This window comes from Xiphophorus maculatus, chromosome 19 (assembly GCF_002775205.1).
Source record: "Xiphophorus maculatus strain JP 163 A chromosome 19, X_maculatus-5.0-male, whole genome shotgun sequence".
In the NCBI taxonomy this organism is placed as follows: domain Eukaryota; kingdom Metazoa; phylum Chordata; class Actinopteri; order Cyprinodontiformes; family Poeciliidae; genus Xiphophorus; species Xiphophorus maculatus.
The window spans coordinates 4,355,328-4,374,390 of record NC_036461.1 but is presented as its reverse complement, the minus strand read 5'-3'; the positions used below and the strand labels follow the sequence as shown (position 1 = coordinate 4,374,390).

The window sequence follows — 19,063 nt, the reverse complement described above, 5'->3', positions numbered from 1 at the left end:
TGTTTTTTTTGGTATGCAACCCTGGGGAGAAAAGAAAAATAATTATTTATCTTATTTTACAATTCATTTTGAAAATACTTTATTTATCCCACAGGGAAAGTAGATGTCGTCATAAATCATATCATCCAAGTATCTTCAAAGAGTTGTTGTGGATGGCTGTTCTGTAGGTAGCAAGGAAATCCTATAGCAGTCAGTGTTTCAACAAATGTACAGAGGCTTCTGACTGAAGATTGCTGCTTTGTGACAGATTCATGATGGCTCAATATCCAGGAAGCAGAGACAACATTCTACAGCAATGTCAGTTGTTGACAAGTACTGCTAATCCACCATGTTTGCTTTTGCCGCATGAGACTCGCGCATTAATCACTATAAATTCCATGTTTGACTCCAGCGTTTGGTTCGGGTTGAGTTCTGCTCAGAGTGGATCTGGGGATTGTTGGCACGGGACCATAACCTCCAGCTGCTTTAGCATGTTTTTATTTTTTCAACAGAGGAGATAAAATCAAAACACAAAGAAAACATTGACTTGTTGAGGTAAAAACAAAACCATTTCATTTGAGGTGAAAACAAACTGTAAGGGTGCATTATGGAAATGGTAAGACAAGAGCAGCAGACAGATTTAGCTACACATGTGGTCTGAAGGGAAACCATAGCCTGCAGCATAGGCCAGTGCTATCTGACTGACAGGAAATATGAGCTGCTAATTAAAATTATGAATTCATTTCCAAAGATTTTGTGTTTGCTTTCATTGCTGCTTTTTCAGTACATTTCTTTTTCTACTTTGGTTCAGTTTTATAAAAAGAAAATAATAATATTTTACTCTATATGTGAGAAAAACAAAGGAAACTAGTGTTTATATATTGATAATTTTATCACAATATTTTGTGGTAATATTGTGGTAATGAAAAAATTATGCTAAAAGGTATTTATTATTTTTTAGGTAACTGTATTGCTGTAACTGCATGGCGCAGTTCATATTTTTCTTGAAAAACATTTCCATTTTAATAGGCTTCTTCAAACCACTTAATAAAAAAAGATTGATTTATATTCCTAAGCTGCACAGGGTAACTGTTTTAATCTTTCTTTTGAATTTACTGATATTTATTGATTCACTTTTGAAAGAAACTTGAATAAATAGCAAAAATAAAATTTACAATCACTGAAATTTATCATGACAACAATAGACCAATATCCCTATCATGATACAAAATTTTTCATGATAAATGATACAATGAATGCCCACCCCTAAGATAAACTGTGTATTCTAATTAGAACCCACAAATAACTTTGAACTATATGTGCCATAAATCCTTTCCCACAAGTTGCATTAATGTAGGTTAAAATCCAGATCCATCTCTCTCTGATCCCTGCATTCATTCATCTCTCTCTGATATTAATTGCTGCAGGGCTCGCTGTCATCTTTGTCTCTGTGAAGCATGGGATCTATTAAAGAAGGGTGTCCTTTCAAAGTTCCAGTTAAATAGCTGACTAACGGGCCGGTCCTGTCATCCTGCTTCTTCTCGCAGCGGCCCGTCTCTTTTCTCGTCTGTCTTATAACGCAGCGGTACCGCTGCTGCTCCAGCACGCCCGCGCTGTCACATCCACTCACCGTCTCTCTCTCTCTGTGTTTCTGTCCAGGAGGAGCAGAACAGAGGGAAGCCAAACTGGGAACACCTAAATGAAGACCTTCACGTCCTAATCACCGTTGAAGACACACAAAACAGAGCAGAGATCAAGATGAGGAGAGCAGTAGAGGAAGTCAAGAAGCTCCTCGTGCCTGCTGTGAGTATATTTCCTGCAGAATCGCCAACATGCGTTACATTGTTGACGCTTTCCCAGCTGCCAGCGCCTTGCTGTCCTCCATCATTTGGGTGTCACAGGGAGATGAAGAGCTTTAATATGTGCTGGGAAGGTTTCCCATATTTTCATAACACAATAATGCCACTGCATATGGCACAATAACTCCACCCCACTGTTAGTATCCTGTTTACCTCCATATATGGACGAGGGGAACAGGTTGGCAGTACCTCCAGTTGAGATCGAGCTGCACACACCTCCGGTGCCGGCCACATTTCATCTCCGCTCCTCCTCAGGCCAGACTTCCTTAACGCTGTGCTCCCGGTGGCGGCTGCTGGTAGCTTTGCTGGCGTGGAGTTTGTGTTTTGTGATTTGACTGTGGGGAACAGGTGGACAGAGCAGCTGAGGGTTGCGGTTTGCCACCAGGTGGCAACGAACAGAGCTGGGTGGGACCTGACCAAGTGTGAGAGCTTCAAGGAAATGTACTGCAGTTTTACATTTGGAGCATTGTTACATTACATTAACCTTGAATTATGCTATCAGCTAGTCACTGATTTTAAGGCAAAAATAAATTCTACATGTGCTGTAATGAAATTAGTAAAACCACAAAGAGGTTTTCTACCAGCATAAATTGTTCATGATTTTTATTTTTATTTTATCTCATTTGCCCATACTGCCCAGTTCTTGAATTTGTCACTGAAATACTATTTTGGTGACTCAGGATTTAGTTTTTCCTTTTAAAATTGCTTCATTTTTCCTTTTCTGTTTATTTTGATGATTATGGCCTGCAGTTAATACATCTCCCCCATTATTAAGCCATAATAATCAAAACTAACCACAATGAGACCTTGGATTACTGTCTGTGTGTATCAAATCCATTTAATGCTGTTAAGGTTTTAAACCTTGAACATTTGATGTTTCCAGCATTTTTGTACTCAAATAAATCTCTTAACATCTGCATGCACATGTAGACATATGTTCAACATTTGTGTGCACTATAACCTGAAGAATGAATCACTATTCATGCAGATCCTTTGCCACATTCACAGCAATGCTTTTACATCACTGACAGCTCTCTGAATATAAAATTCATGAAAAAAGGGCCATAAAAATAGCATCTTCACTCTTTGAGAAATCTACTGTGTGTGCATTTTGCGTCCTAACGAGTACATCAAAGATGGCTGTGAGTCATTACCTGATCCACTGGGTGGGTTAAAAAGAGGCTCTTTTTATTCCTCCGACGTGGGGAAGCAGCTTCAAGGCCTTTTGCGAGAAACCAGACACCAATGAAATCCTTTTCTCTAATTTTTTTGCTACCTTTTAAAGAAATTGTTCAGGGTTTTCTCTCATCAGTTTGCTCATTTCCAGTTTGGATTCAGTCAAACGAATAGCTAAAAATAATGATATTTGCCATTTAAATACCATTAACAATTCGGTTTTAAGTATAAAGTGAACAATTTTGTCACATATGGAAACTGCTGCTTTAAGTGAAGTTTATTTGTATGGCACATTTCAGCAACAATGCAGGTCAAGGCACTTTACATCATAAAAACACAAATACAAAGTAGTAGAAGAGACCACACAGTCAACAATTGAGAAAACCAGTAAACATTACATTTTGACAAATATCATCATTACACATCAAAATGTTAGTCAGTGTTTCATTTATTATGGTTCAAAAGCAACTCTAAACAGGTGGGTTTTTAGTCTGAATTTAAAGGAACTGAGTGTTTCAGCTGCTTTGCAGTTTTCTGGAAGTTTGTTCCAGATTTGTGGTGCATAAAAACTGAATTCTGCTTCTCCATGAAACTCTTTCCAGAAAGAGGCTGTGTTGCTGTGTGCAGCTTTAGTATTAGGGGCTTTTAACAGTTTATTTTCACTGGGAAAAGGGAAACTGTTAAAAGCTGAATGAATCACTCCTTCACTGTATGAAACATGACAAAGATCACCTTGACAACAAAATAATGCAGTAAAAATATTCTGACCAAAATGACTGGGTTCTCTTCAAATAAAATTGATTTCAGGATTGTATACGGTCCTCCCAAAACACCAGTTGGTCGTGACTAAAACTACAAATCTTTTCCCATCTTTTGTGTTACCCATATTCCGCACTCGTTTTTTAAATCTGGATAGTATTTTTGTCAGTTTTGACCCAAAGCATTAGGTTGTCTGCTCTGCTGGAAAAATGAAGATAGTCTTTAGTTTGTTTCACATTACAGTGAGATCAGGCATTTATCCAAAACAAAAAAAGTTCTAGCCAGAAACAGGAACTAAATCTTAGAGAAAATCTGTGGCTGGAGACAAAAACCATGTGATTTCCGTACTGCGAGATTTGGGCAACTTTTGCAAGACGCTCTGCAAATATTGCTAAATCAAGCATGTGATGTGTTGGTAGGCTTCCATCAAAGGATCCTGAATTTAGCAATTGCATAATAATTTGCTTTTATTTATTTTTTAGGGGAAAATTTTAAAGTTATTTATCCTTGTTGTCAATTTTTACTCTCTAAATCTGTTGTTTTCTCACGAGGGTGTACACTTTTTAGTTTCATTATGTCTGTGGAGTCCAGGATAAAAGTATCGTTGCAAACCTTTAAATACACACACTTGCCCCCTGTTGCCCCTGCTTTTGCCCCTTTGCCCTTTAGATCCTTGAACTCTTCAACTCAAAATGAACTGTGAGCAGTGAAGCATCGTTGAGGTGAGAGAAGCAGAGACAGAGGGGAGATGGGTGGGAGAGCTTGATTGAGCTCCTCTTTCAAGTGTGGATTTATTCAACTGATCCAGGCCTACTGCACACACACACATGCACACCCCTACAAATACACATTCTCAAAAAGAAAAAAGGATTTACATGTGTGTCTACACACACTACTAAAATGCTCCGCTCATCGCCTGAGTCTCTTGTTAAGGCCCTCAAACCGAGCCTTATGGCGGAGCCTCTCTGCACTTTAGGTAACCTCCACTCAGCAGTGGCGTCTGCATGAATCCTGAGCAGCCTGTTCCACTTTGCCTCCCTGCCCCTTCAAGTGCTGCAGAGTCAATAATATTTGGCCTGTGGGTAGTCTGAGCCCCACGAGCGACAGGGAAACATTTGCCAACCATGAAAGATGCAGAAATGTCTAAAATTATGTAAAGTCTGGGGTAAACATTCCATCGCTTAAGTCCAACTCCAGCTGAATTACCTCCATATGTTGTCAGTGATCTTCTGCTGAGTTGTGTGACACAAGCCAAACAATGCACAGATGGCAAAACACTGAAATTCTTCTGCTGAATGATAAATATTTGCCTGTCAACAGTGAAAACTGCCACAACCGGATGACTTGTGAGATGTAAGGCTGACATTTGGCTCAATGAAGGACCTGGCTGGCCTCCGTTCGGCCTGAACCAAGTAGGAATGGTTTACTGTTGGCCACAAAGCTGCCAGGATTCTCCCTTCAGTTTTACTGACAGAAAAATGACTGTTGTGACATTGCTCAATTTAACAAAATGAAAATTTTCATGAAAAGCCACACAAATGATTCCACTGCACAGTTTTTACACAAAGTGTAGGCTTCTACTTGAAGCTGCTGTATTTGACATTTATAGACAATATAGATGCAAATCATTTAGTGTCTTGTGATTAGAATCAGATTCTTAGGGGCATGATTTCATTCAGAAATGTTTTAATTCAGAAGCCAATTTTTCTATTCTAGTCTAACAATTCTGTTTAAACTATTTATTATTATAGAATTATAATCATTTTTTTTTATATATAAAAAATAGGCAGACTAAAATAGATTTTTGAGCTTAAAATAGATTCAGGATTTCCACGATTAGGAATTGCGATTCTTATACACGGCCAGAAATATTTCCAAGAAGTTCAGAGAGTCTTGTAAGGATTTTAAAAGTTTCAGTCCGTCTTGTTTTTTGGTTTTTTAAAAGCCAGCTGACCAGCAGTGCACATGTCCTAGTCTATGATAAATAGATACAGAGAAGTCTGATCACTTTGAGGTTTAGGAATGACATGATTGATTGTTATTGTTTCAGAACTGTTGTTAATCTTAAGGCCAGAGTGGTCCATATCTGTTATAAGTTGTTGGACGAAAAAAATTGAAGGCTATAATTTTGTTTTTCTGTTGTCTTCCTGAACCAAACATCAATATGCCAGTCATTTGAATTCCCAAAAGAGATTTGACCACATTTCTCTGGAGGAAAGCTGCTAATCTTCAAAATAATGTCTTGAATTTCTTTGCTTTTGATTGATTCTGTAAATCCTAAGAAGAGTTAATCCTAAATCTTGTTTGTAAATGTGGAGTTAGTGTTGAAAACAAGCCCTCAGTATCGCACCCCATGTTTTCTGAGAGATCAAGTTGTTGCTGTAGAGCAAGAAGTCGGCTGCTTAAAGAGTTTACACTCTTGCTCAGTGTCAGTTTGTTGTCTCAAGCTGTCCTCTTAAACCAGATAAAAACTTGGTCAATTTCAATCTCTGAGCTCAACCCCATATAGACGAACAAAACGTTAGAAAGAGCTGGAAGGGAAACGGCCCACAGAAAGCAAAGAGCCACTGTGAACATGGTGGACCATGTACACCCCCCAACCCCACTCCGACTGAAGCTGTCATTGCCGAGAACAAAGTGAGCATGCTAGCAGCCTGGCCGGACAGTGGCCTGGAGCACTAATCTCCATTTGTGGAAACCCAGTCCTGCCTCCTGAGCCCAACACGCTGTTCTCATTCCCCCCCTCCTTCTCCACTCACATTCCACTCCATTTTCCTGTCACAATTTTCTTAAGATCTATTTTTAACCCTTTTTAAAGGGGTTGTAGTGCAGGTATTATACACTAAGACGGTGTATTTCTTAACGGAGCTTTGGATCCTTAAGTTTCCCACCCCTCTTGCCTTCCATCAGTCCCTTTCTTGTTTCTTCTCGCTGCCGTCCTCCACCTTTGTGAGGAAAGATAAAGTAGATAGTGTTTTTTTTTTTGGTCTAAAGCAGACAGATGGACCTCAATAGATGCCAAGCTTGGCTATCTGTGGGGTGTTGTGTCTCTACTCACCAGTATGTATCCGGCTTGGCAGAGTGCGGTATGGCGGCGCCATCAAACCGCTCCGTCTGGAGAGGCAGGCAGGGAGGATGATGCAGAACTTCATTTAAGCAGTGGAAGTGTGTTCTAGGCCACCGTGTTCCGACTCCACAATCCGTAAATGTTCCTTTTTGTTCCTCCTCTTCGAGCTCCCGCTCTCGCCGCCTTTCCCTCTCCGTCAGCAGTGTATGACAAATGAGTACAAAACACCATCTGGCTGCACCCATCCATGTGTGCTTTGCCAATTAATGATGTTTATTGTCTATTAGGCCTACATATCACTACCATTCTCTTCTTATTTGCTCTTAATCTACTTTGCCGCCTTGTGTTTTAATCCATGCATGAGATCCACCTGTATTTATGATCAGAAGCTCACATTTATCAGTAAGCCTCCCTGATTAGCTTAATTACTCATGTTTTTGTGTCTTTACACTGTAAAATGTACCTGCTTTCAGTCATTATATATAAACAGGGTGTCTGCTCAACCTTAAGAGGTCTTAATATTTTTCATTAATTAAAAAAATAATAATTTCACCTTAAATACCTTAATCACAGGACTTAAATTTAATCATTTAATCTCATGTATGTAGTTTTATTTTTCCCCCACGAGATTTTTCTGTCTGGCAAAAGCAGGCTTTGATAGTTAGTTGGCTATCTTTTTTGCCTCAATTATGGGTAAGTGCACTTTTATTGCCAGTTAGCTGGACAACTTTAGTTTTCGCCACTGGCTCACTTCTGAGTCAATCTACAAACAGACCCCAGAAATTTTCTTTGTTGCTATTCTTGATTGTAATATTAATATTTTTCTATCTTACATTTTGTTCAAGGTTGCATTAAAAAGGTATTAAAAAGTCTCAAATTTGACTTGCTGAAACTTGCACATATCTTTACAGGGGATTAGGTTTTGCAGGACTTTTTATCGTGTGACAGCTCGCAAAATATCTATTTTTGCTGCATTTAGTGAATAAACGGATAATAAAAACAGGCGTGCTCTGCTAACAAAATACAACCTTGCAGTCTGGTTGTAGGTTGCTAGTTTTCGTCAACCTGACAGCCTTCCTCTCCCTGTAGGCTGTTATTGCCTTCATCAGGCTAATGAAGGAGCTGGGCTGGATCATATTAACCTTCTGATCTCCACCTCCCTGGACACCAGTTACAAAAGTCTGGACTGCACTATTCACTGCTCCCATTATGTATCTAAATATATGTATGAGCGTGTGTGTAAAGAGGAGAGTGTTCGGCCCATCCCACCTGCACGAACACACCACACCTCCCACATGGATGTTAATCATCTTTTTAATTGACTTCCTCGACTCGGTGACCTCTGCTTGATACAGCCAGACTCCATTGCTGGGCCCCTTCTGCACTGCTCTTAGTCTACTTTATGTGTGTGTAGTCTATTAAAAAATAGACTACACAAGCCTGAAGAGTTTATAATATTTGTCTACAAGCTGCTGTTGTTCTTATCTTCCACATTACTCAGTATTTCTCATTACTCCCTTTAATCGTTTATAAAGCAAATTTGTTTTGTAAACCAGTAGACAGAACCAGTGGAGTTCAGCTGTGTGTAATTTAGTGTGCATTCACACCAGCCCTGTTTAGTTTGCTTTAATGGAACTTTGGGTTGTTTGTCTAGAAAGTCCGGTTTGTTTGAGGAGGTGTTGAATGCGCACTCAAACTCTGATATGGACCAAAAAATTAACTCTAGTTTGCCTAAAAACCTAGGTCTCGGTTCTGTTGAAGTGAACTCTACCGTGGTTTGAATGGATATGTGAATGCTAAGCGGAACAGAGTCCGCTCCAAAAGCAGGAAGTGAACTACAACCTAAGGCCATCCTTTTTGCATTGGTGCCAACAATAACCACTACTGCATGCCATTTATAGAGTTGCTGATTATTTCTACAAGCACATCAACATTTATTTCACTTAATTTCTTTGTGGGCATTAACTCTGGGTTTTCAGAATTAGACAGGGAGTTAAGAGAAGATGCATCTTTTTGCTAAATTCACAAATAAGCATTCCTTTATGGTCTGTTCGCATTATATTAAACACATAATATTATAAAATCATTTTTGGGCATTTTCATGCATGATCACAGAATGAGGCCATCTACTTTTAGCCGACTGCAAGTGTTGTCTTCTTCTGTTTAAGCTGGCCTTCATTCTTGTATTCGGTGCCCCTTAAAGATGCTATGTATCAAGTAACTGCATCAAAGGGAATTCTGCTTAGAGCTCCTTATTTTATTAATTGAAATATAAATATCTGCCATAACTCGATTGATTATTACACTTATAACACACTTTCACACCTATCAAACTAACAAATTAGCTCTTATTAATGGTCTTTTTATGTTTCAATGATTTTCATTCCATTTTCAACTAAAAGACTTGATGTTTTCTGAGAAATTTAACACTTTCTTTCTTGCTCTGTCGCTGTCTTGCCATCTTTCTTCATCTTCCATCTTCGTGGGGTTTTTTTCTCTATATTTTTGTTATTGCTCTGTATTTTTTTCTCGCTCTCCTGCTGTTCGCTGTTCTTTCACTCTGCGGGTGACTGCAAGGACAAGGCATTCACCACTCTGTTGTATTACTCCATCTGCGGTGGCCTTCAGGCGACCTCATCCCGTTAATAACACACATCTTAAAAACCACTGAAGAGGCTTGAGATGTCTTCTTCTGCTGCTCCAGTCACACACAAAAGAAGGACACAAAAGTATATGTGAGTGACTTGCATAGCAGAAACTAACCTAAAGCCCTCTTTACTCTAGTTTTTATTCTATTATTGCATTCAGTTACTAGCAAGTGCTTTCTCGTGTGCCTGGAGACCTGGCCTTCTCTGCTCTCGTCCCCTGCTATCCTTCCTCTCTACACCTCCATCTGGCCATCCCTTTTCATCTTCAGCTTTGTGGCTCTCCTGAGGGGCAGACAGGTGTTACTGGCCTTAAAAAACTGTAACCTCATGGGGAACAACCTACCTGATCTCCACTTTCCATGAGCTTGTGCCTCTGCTCCCAAATTATGGGCTTGAAAAGTAAAAAGCTGTCAGATGTCTTTTAAAAAAGAAATAACAAAAGTCATGATTTAAATGTTTAACTAAATTTGGTCCCAATAAAACAGTTTCAGATTCTTTGCCACCTGAATTAGAAACAACATAGTTGGTTCGGAAATGCTAAATTTAGTTTGTTCTGCTATGAAATTCTCTTTGTGTGATAACCTTGGGAAAAAATGGCACTACTGCAATAACAAATGTTTTTTCAAAATTATAGTTTACTCTAATTACTCATTTCTAACAGAAAAAGATCCTGATTATTTGCTTTGCTGCTAAAAAGAAAGCATATTGATTGTTAGTAATGCACCGATATGAAAATTGGTACCAATACCATCATCCGATATTATTGCTTTTGTTGCAGATATTTACCATCATCACCATTATCATATATATATATATATATATATATATATATATATATATATATATATATATATGACCAAGCAAATACCACATAATCAACCCACTCCCCTTGCCCTCCAGAAACACAAAGGGGCTGGTAATATCGACCCAGTTTTACTTATGAAACCAGTACCAATATGTTAATACATTATTACTACTGTTAGTATATGATTATTTCTAACATTTTAACATTTTTAACTACTGAGAATAGCTGATTGACATTCCAAAATGTCAAATTTTACCCAAACTACAACCCCATGTCCAGAGTGGTTGAAAACAACCACTCCACATCCTGTTCTTCATGGATGTAGATCAGGACCAAAGAGCAAACAGAGAAGGAGAAAGTTCAAACCATTTCTTTCATCAACGTTTGAGTTGAGGAAACATAGACTCAAACGTCTTCAGTCAGTCTTCTTCAGATTCATTGCAAGACTGACTGCTACTACTTCCTGTCCACAACATCACTTTGATGATACTTGGATGATATGAGTTACAGCATTTAATTTCCTTCTTGCCGTATAAAGAATTTTTGAATTTTGAATGGTGCTACACACTCCAGGGGCTCTGGAGTGTGTAGCACCAGGTGAGAAAGGCAGCAGTTTGATACTTCTAGCTCCCAATTTCTTGAGAAAACATACTGAGAAGGGCAGTCAAAAGGGCAAGAGGTGGATTACACCGAACACGGCTCATATTTTTAAATGCATAAATGGGGATAATCTTTCAATCCGATCATTTTCTGTTGGATTAAAAGCTGCTAGCTCTATAATAGAACTAGCTGCATATTTTTTTCCTCTGTGTTTGGAAAAAAAAAATCAACACTCCAATCTGAAAGAAAATCTGATCTGTCCAGATGAAATGTTTGTGTTCATCCACCCGGGGGTGCGCCTGTAGAAGGCTTCAGAAAAACAAGAACAGGAAACATCGGGGTGTGATTTCTGTTAATTTTACTGCTCCTGTTTCCCTTCTCATCACCACTCTCCTCACGCATACAGCCACAGGAAGTGGTGAAAATCCATGGCAGAGTGGATATTCTGACTGCAGTAACATTAGTCCCTAACAGCATGTTTGAACTCCTTTCCCATCGGAGTGGCGCGAATAAAACCACCTTTTGTCTCACTCCGTCTTCACCAACTTGCAGGCAAAAAACATAAATGGGTTCAGCTTCATCTTGTCTTAAACATGTTCTCCTGGGGTTAACCTGTTCCTAATCGTTTTATACATTCTGTTCATCTGAGGTCAGATGGTTTGGTTAGTTTCTTGGTTTCATATGCAAGTTTTTAATTGGCCTCAGTCCCCAGTGCAGGTGCATTCTGTGTAAGCAGGCCCCTTGCAGCATGTCTAAAAATGCTTTGACGACTTGTCCTGTTAATTTCAGTTCAGTCATACACACGCGCATTCCGGTCCCCAACCGCCCAAATCCCTCACATCATTGTGAAATAACCACCTACTTAATCTACCTGGTTGTGTTTGGCTCCTTCAGGGGGGAAGGGGATTGGAGATTCCTAATGCACTACACACCAAAAGAAGTCCACTAACAAGGATGGCTAAAAGGCCCGGACAGTTTTAATCTGCCCTTGTCCTCCTGTGGCGTGGAGAGGGACCAAGCAGGCCCCCGGCCAATCTTTGCCTCTCTTTGAAGGTTCCCCTAATCCCTTTACAGAGAGGCAAGGAAATGCAGAAGTGTGCATACTCCCGTGGGTTGATTTCAAGAGAGTCGCAGTCAGGACTCTAAAGGCCGACTGCTGACAGAACCCTCGGCATCTCTCTGCCACTTTGTCTTTTTGTCTTACACATGCAAATCCTCCCACAGTAGTTTCTGAACTTGTGATGGAACCGTTCTGCGGCCAAGGTTCAACATTTGAAGTCAGAATAAACACCCACACGTGCGCACACGCATGGCTTTCATGTCTCCTCCTCCAGCGACCATGCGCCCTAGTGTTGGAGGCAGGGAAATAGGATTGTAGAGCTCTAGCATTTAGAGCGCCTGAAGGCTGCTCGTCAAATTCAGCTCTTTCCTCAGCCTGCATCATTCGAGTGGCAATGGCTCAAATAGTTGCCCCACCATTGGCTTTCTGCACCCTCTTGGTGGTTGCACAGGAAGGTTGTTAAGTTCTACCAATGGAGCAAAAAACATTTTGATACTCTGTGAATGACATGATGTTATTAAAGGGGCAGAATTATGTTAAATCAGCTTTTATGAACTTTACATTATGTTATAATGCTATTCCTTCATCAAGAATATACCTGGAGTGCTGCCTTAATTCTTTCATGCACGTTTGAGAAATCCTTTAATCTCCCGTGGCAACCATTCAGGTGTCCAAAACTCCTAGGTGGGCTTATCTACTGCCAGCTCCTCTGAGCTGCAGTTTCCAGGTTCCCAAGCTGCTGCCTCATAGAGTAGTCCTCTCCTGTGACTGCACTCCTCAGCTCCTTCAGACTAGCCAGCAGCAATGGCAAACACCTAGTGGACCTGTGCATCTGCTGAACTCCTTACGTAATCTTCTTCTCAGTGCAACGTTGGTAAAAACATTGTTAAAAGAGCGATGTTGGGATGACCACCTGAAAACTTGAGTTTTTAAAGAGATAGACACCCAATTTCAAGATTATATGGAGATATAGGTAGAAATTTTATAACAACTGAAGGAAAACAGTTACTTTTTTGTGCTATAAAATGGCACTATGTGCCTGAAGAACATAACATTGCCCCTTAAACTAACCTTGCTGACAAATGCAAATATAGGAGAATTTCTGATGTATATTGTGCTAAACTAGTTGTCATCAATGACATTAGATATAATTCACTATTAATATTTTTAGTTAACATTATTTTTTATCAGTGTATCTTTTTTTACAGTGTCCAAAAATAAGTATTTTTTTCTGACAGATATGCATGTTTTAAAAAAAAAAAGACTGATTAGGTCTAAAGTTGAATAATTGGGATGTTTTAATGGTTTAACACAGAACATCTCAGATATACTGCCTGCTAATAATAATGAGCCATCACAGAACATAAAACCAACTCACAAGGTCTCTTAATGTGTTTAGATTTAAAAGTCAACTTTAGACAACAAAAAGTCTTAAATATGGACAAATTGTTTGTAATGGCTCCTAAATTCCATTTAGGCACATCTTAAACATGTGGCGCTGTTTAATCCTCCACAGTGTGGCATTAATTTGTTTCATTTAATGCAGCTCTTACTGAGGAATTTGGTTGTTACTTTGCATTGTAACAAGACTACAATGTTCAAGTATTCATTCCTCCCCTGCAAAACCTTGAAAGAACTTTGCTTCTCAAACAGACATTTTGCAGATTCCTTAGGAAATTAAAATAAAAACATTCTTACTTCGTTATAGAACATCCAGTGCTTATTGTTGTGGTTCCGTGGTGTTCCTGATTGAAATTTGTGCTATTTTGGCTTGTTTCTATTTCAGTGATAGCATGTTTGACATAAACAAAAACATTAATAAAATTAATGGATTTTATTTTCACAGTATAATCCAGATATTTACACACCTGATAAAAGACAGGTGTGGTTTATATCATTTGGAATTAAAAAAAAGTATTCCTAACTGCTACAGTGAGAGATTTTAAAGATTTTTTTTTTCTTTCTTCAAAGTCAGAAGTTTACATTATGGACATTATGTAAAAATCTAATAAAATATGGAAAGATATCATGGAACTCTATAAATCTGATTAATATCTATAACTGGCAAATCTTTTGGCATTCAACAAATGGTTATAATTTTAGTGATCCAAACAGACTTAAAACAAAAATAAATTAAGAAGCAGACCAAATTTTACTTCTGATTGAAGTATGCTTAGTTATTTGGAGAAATTCAGAAATATAAGAAAATAGGTTGTTGTTGATGCCAGCTTTGGACTTAAAGAATAATCTCAAATGTTTGGCATTGTCAGGTTCCATTAAGACACACAACCTGAAGACGGTGTCTCCAAAATGTATCCCTGTTTGCTAACATACACACACAAACCTTCAAAAGGTTTGCATTAACATCTCACATGAGATTCTCAAATCTCTGTTATAAGAGAAGGCTTCAGTGATCTGCTTTGAGTCAGGATCTCTGAATCTGATGCAAATCCTTTTGCAGCATTTAAACCTCCCAAATCATCCCTGCCCAAATCCCTTCAAGATATTCCCCGCTCGATTGGATGGCATTAAAGGATCGTGGCGACAGAACAATACATCGTCTGTCAGTATGGCAGAATGAGGTATAAAAGCAGGGGTGGGGAGCGAGGGGAAAGAGAAATGGAACAAAAACGGACTGTTACTCTAAAGGTTGCAAGAGCAGATTGAGTGAGAGGGTGGAGATTTTTTTATTTCCATGCAGAGAAATGTTGACGATTAAAAGAGAGGAGAGGATAAACTAACAGCTGTTTGTTGGGCTGTACAACACGGGGATATCATGAGACACAACTTGGCATCAGATGTTCCTTAAAACGGATGCAGATGGATAAGCTTGAGTAATTTATCTAACTTGAGTTGTAAAATCTAGGTTTAATTTTCTAGGTTATTACTGAACTCTGATCTGCTGGTAATGATTACCAAATGGAATCCCAGCCCATTCTGTACGGGTCAACAAATAATTTTTTTTCCACAAGCCAACGTCTTTATTAGAGAAAATCAACTTTTTCTTCTTTCTGAGTCTTTATATGTGCAGGTAACGGGTTGAAGGACAAATTCTTTTTTGCCCCATTGTTTTTCTCTTTTCTAGTTTTGGTGGCACTGAGTCTATGTATAAGTCTGTCAGCAGATATTGATGGGGTTAGCACACAGCACCAGGGCAGCCCACTTCACTCTCCTGCAGTCCAATAAAAGGCTGTAATAAGCCCCATAGATCTAGGAACTATTGCCAGGTCTGGGGCACAGACTATGCTTGCCACCCATACATTGCCCATTTCTCCTGACCCCTGAGTAGCTGTTGGCGTGAAACTATGCTTTTCCAATTAAATTACCGCTTTTCTTGAGCATTCTGCCTTACATACAAAGTACCCACCAGTGTTATCCTAGCCTGGGCAACTTTATTAGCACCCTTCAGGCACAAGGTAACTCAAAGTGGTTTATGGAAAAATAAAGGACCATTTGTGAAAAAATCTATATTTAAGAGAAAAATTCTTAAAGAATATAAAAAAATTTTTAGCATCACTTAAACATAAATACATTTACAACCAATAAATAACCAAGACCAACATTTTCTGCTTGGATTACATTTTCAGGATGTTGTTGGTATTACGGATGCACACTTTTTCCAAACCAACACAGTTTAGTGCCTTATAGAGCAATCATAAGATTTTACACTCCATCTTTTGATTTAAGGATTGATGTGATATGATCCATTTCCTTGGTGTTGCTCAGGTCCCAAGAGGACCACTTTGGATTAGCTGCAGCTGCCTGAATTATTTTATTCTGACAATTTATCAAAAATAGTTGTAGACTGATTTAGTAATGGACTCCATGCAGACTTTGAAATGTAACACGATCAATACACATAGTTGAAACCATCTTATCAGTACTGCAGAAGGTAATATCTACTGTCTTCCTCTTCTCTTTGCAAAAGCCAGTCAGTAGTGTGTCAAGTAGCATCAAGTTCCAAAGCTTCATTTTTATTCAAATATCATGGACACGCGCTACGAACAAATATGTAGATAGCCTGGATTTTTCTGAATAATTTTGGGTACGATCTACTGAAAAATCCACAAATACTGAATCGTAAATCAGACTTGATCATTCTTTTTAAAGGAACATGCAGGTGTTGATTGAAAGTGGCCTGAAAACAGAGCTTTGTGCAACCCCACATGTGATCTTTCATTCATAAGGTAATTGTAGGTTTAACTGTCAGTTATCTGACCAAAAGTAAGTCAGGAAAAGCATAGCAATGGGAAATAGCAGGTGGAGTAGAGGTGCAGCAGTGAAGCAGGAAGAAGAAAACAATGACAGCAGAGAGCTAACTTTTTCAGTTTGAGGCATCTGCACTAGTGAGGTTGGTTATGATGCAGAAATAAAGGCTTTATTAGAACAGTTCATTCCTCACTTTGTAATCTGCCACTCTGTTCTGTACTTCGCTAAGCTGCAGGATTGACAGTAATGGGGCGGAGCAGCCCTGATACGTTTGTAATAATCTGACTGCAGTCAGGTTCCCTTCTATGCTAATGAGCCGGTGTGTTGTTGGTTTTGCATGGCTAATGGCACACACTACTAAAAGAGCTGTGTGCAAAGGAGAAAAAGAGGCTTTGCATGAGGACTCTGAAGGTATAAGAAAGCCAGAGAGGAGAGTTGCAGGAGATTGCATTGTTAGTCATTGGTGGAAAAAGAAAATCCAGTGGAGGCCTAATTCCCCTGGTAGATATGATCACAAAAGCTAAGGAGCAAGGCAGAGGAAAGAAAATTGCCTTTGAAAGTACAGCACTGATTTTTTTTTCTTTTTAAAAGCATGAACATAATGTGCTCCAGCACAGACATTAAATGTTCTGTCTATTAAAGGGAACAGAAAAAAAATTTGAGCTCATTTGTCTATTTTTACCCTCCCATGAATTATCGAAAGTCTCATCATAGAAAATACATTTTTATGAATTTTTTTGTTTTGGTTCCTCTGTAATTCCTAAAGAAAAAGAATGTGTTTAGCAGCATGTTCTGACTTTATTTACTGTGCAGTTGTCGGATTTACAGTCTCTCCCATGAAAATGCCGGGAGAAAGTTAGCTGCATATGTTTTTATTTCTGTTTGCGATACATGTTCCAAGTTTGCTTTAGTCGACTTGAATCGATTAAACTTCTTGTCAGTAATTTATTTTGTGTGGAAATGTTTTGAAGCCTGCTACAAGTACTCATTCCTTCCTCTTCTCTCACCCTCTGCTTCTGGAGAGTGTGGAATTGTTGATAAGACGTCTTGGCAGCTTGGCAGGAGTAATCATTTCCCTCCAGATGTTGGAGTTTGGGAAGGAACCAAAAGGGGAGCGGTGACAGGGAGGAGGGGTAAAGTTGCGCTGGTACCACTAGTTCCAGCCCTGTACATGTAGTCAGCCGCTCCTCCGTTCCCTTCCTCTCCCCGTTCTGGACTCTGCACACACAGCCTCTGTTTCCCAGGTGGCAGCCAGGGCAGGCTGTGTTTACTGCTCAGGTAATTGGAGTAGTTTGGAGAGAGTCTGACCCTGGCCCTGCTGAGACCTCAGAAATGTGTGTGTGTGTGTTTGTGAGGTTGGGCGTGCACACTCGCGTCTGTTTGTGATGACGGGCAGCAAGGCCAGGGAAGGAAAGCAGGCCTTAGCCAGTGTCAGGCCACTGGGGAGCAGACAAATTGGCTTTCACTATTCTTTCTGTCTTTTCTTGTCTCCTATTCTCTAGCAGTCCTTTTCTTCTCTGTATATATCTCTCCATCTCCTCACTAACTCAAAGATGATCTTTCATTCTGCCTCTTATATGTGCTATGTGGGCCTTTTCTCCTCCTAGACTTATTTGTTCCCTTCCTTTTCATTCTGTTTTCTGAGCTCAGCTGCATTCACAGTCACTCCCGCCAGATATGAGCAAAAATCCCCCCCACCCCTCAGCTGTGGCTATAAACATGAGCGAATTCAGCCGACCCAACCCAAGTGGCTGTTTACATCAGTTGCTTTGGCAAAGACAGGGCCTGAAAGTGGAGCGTCAGAAGGGGAGTTTGGGTGCAGACAGACTTTCAGTCATCTGTTTCTTGTTGTATTTCAAACGAGCCTACAGAACAAAGCAATAAACAGAAATCTGGCTTTAGCTGCAGTTTGTATATGTGTTCGTATTGTAACAAGCTTGGGTCAGAACAGGCATCAAAGTAAGGAGCCTCAACAAGATTTCTTGGAGAGATTCCCAAACACACTTTTACCTGTTTTTACAAAATTAATGACCATGCTGCTATCAGTTTTAGCATTAATCGCCTGCTGGACTTCCGCCTATTTGCGGTTTAGTGTTTCCAGATTTCTTCTGGAACACAACCCCAAATTATTTGCAGAAAATTTGCCTGATTTGCCATAAAGTATATCAAAAATATTTTAAAGAAAATTTTGTTTGGGAAGCTGAAATAAGAAGGTTTAATTCTACACTAATTAAACTACCAAATACCAGCTATTGGCTGGTATTTGCTATTTAGCCAACCCAAGAGCACCATTACATTTTCTTAGCACTGATTGACTGTATGCCCAAGCTTCTGCGGTGGTTCTAAGATGTTTTCCATTGTGTGTATTAAAATGTATTAGTGTACATTTGCTGTTTGAACTATTAAAATTGGTAGCTTTAAGCATTTTTAGAGAAAGTCTCAAGTACTTGTGGTTGTGCTCCTTAGTCCCTGCAAATATAGGGGTCTCACTCTAATCAGAATATGGACGCATGCCAGGAGTTTTGAGTGTGTTGACTTTCTATTACTCTTCTACACTTCCCACATTTTTCCATATAATATCTACCAAAAATAATGATTGATCTGGTTAATGGAAACAACTAAAACTTTACTATCATAGTCTTGTTTTGAAATAAGGATGAATGTAAGTGACAAGTGTTTGATATAGAAGACAATAAATATTCCCAAATATATTGTTGTGCCTGCTTTTCTCTTTATTTTTAAATTGAAATAATTCCACCAAAGATAGTTATTGGTCCGTAATGTGCTCTTCAATAGCTTCTGACGCGGATGACTCAACAATCCATCAGCATACTGGATTTTAATGACCGCATGTACACTGTGAGATCTTTCAGATTGGGTTCTTTGATCATTTTATACTTA

General features: G+C 39.2%; 1 protein-coding gene across 6 annotated transcripts in view; it reads left to right on the top strand.

Moving 5' to 3' along the window:
- LOC102237865 (protein quaking-A) overlaps positions 1-19,063 on the top strand; it is an 87,902-nt gene that overhangs the window by 52,145 nt on the left and 16,694 nt on the right. For all 6 annotated transcript variants that reach the window (XM_005801088.2, XM_023352975.1, XM_014469551.2 and 3 more), the window contains exon 4: positions 1,639-1,782. In XM_005801088.2, the coding sequence (XP_005801145.1) occupies positions 1,639-1,782 (144 nt within the window). The remainder of the gene's footprint in view (positions 1-1,638; positions 1,783-19,063) is intronic.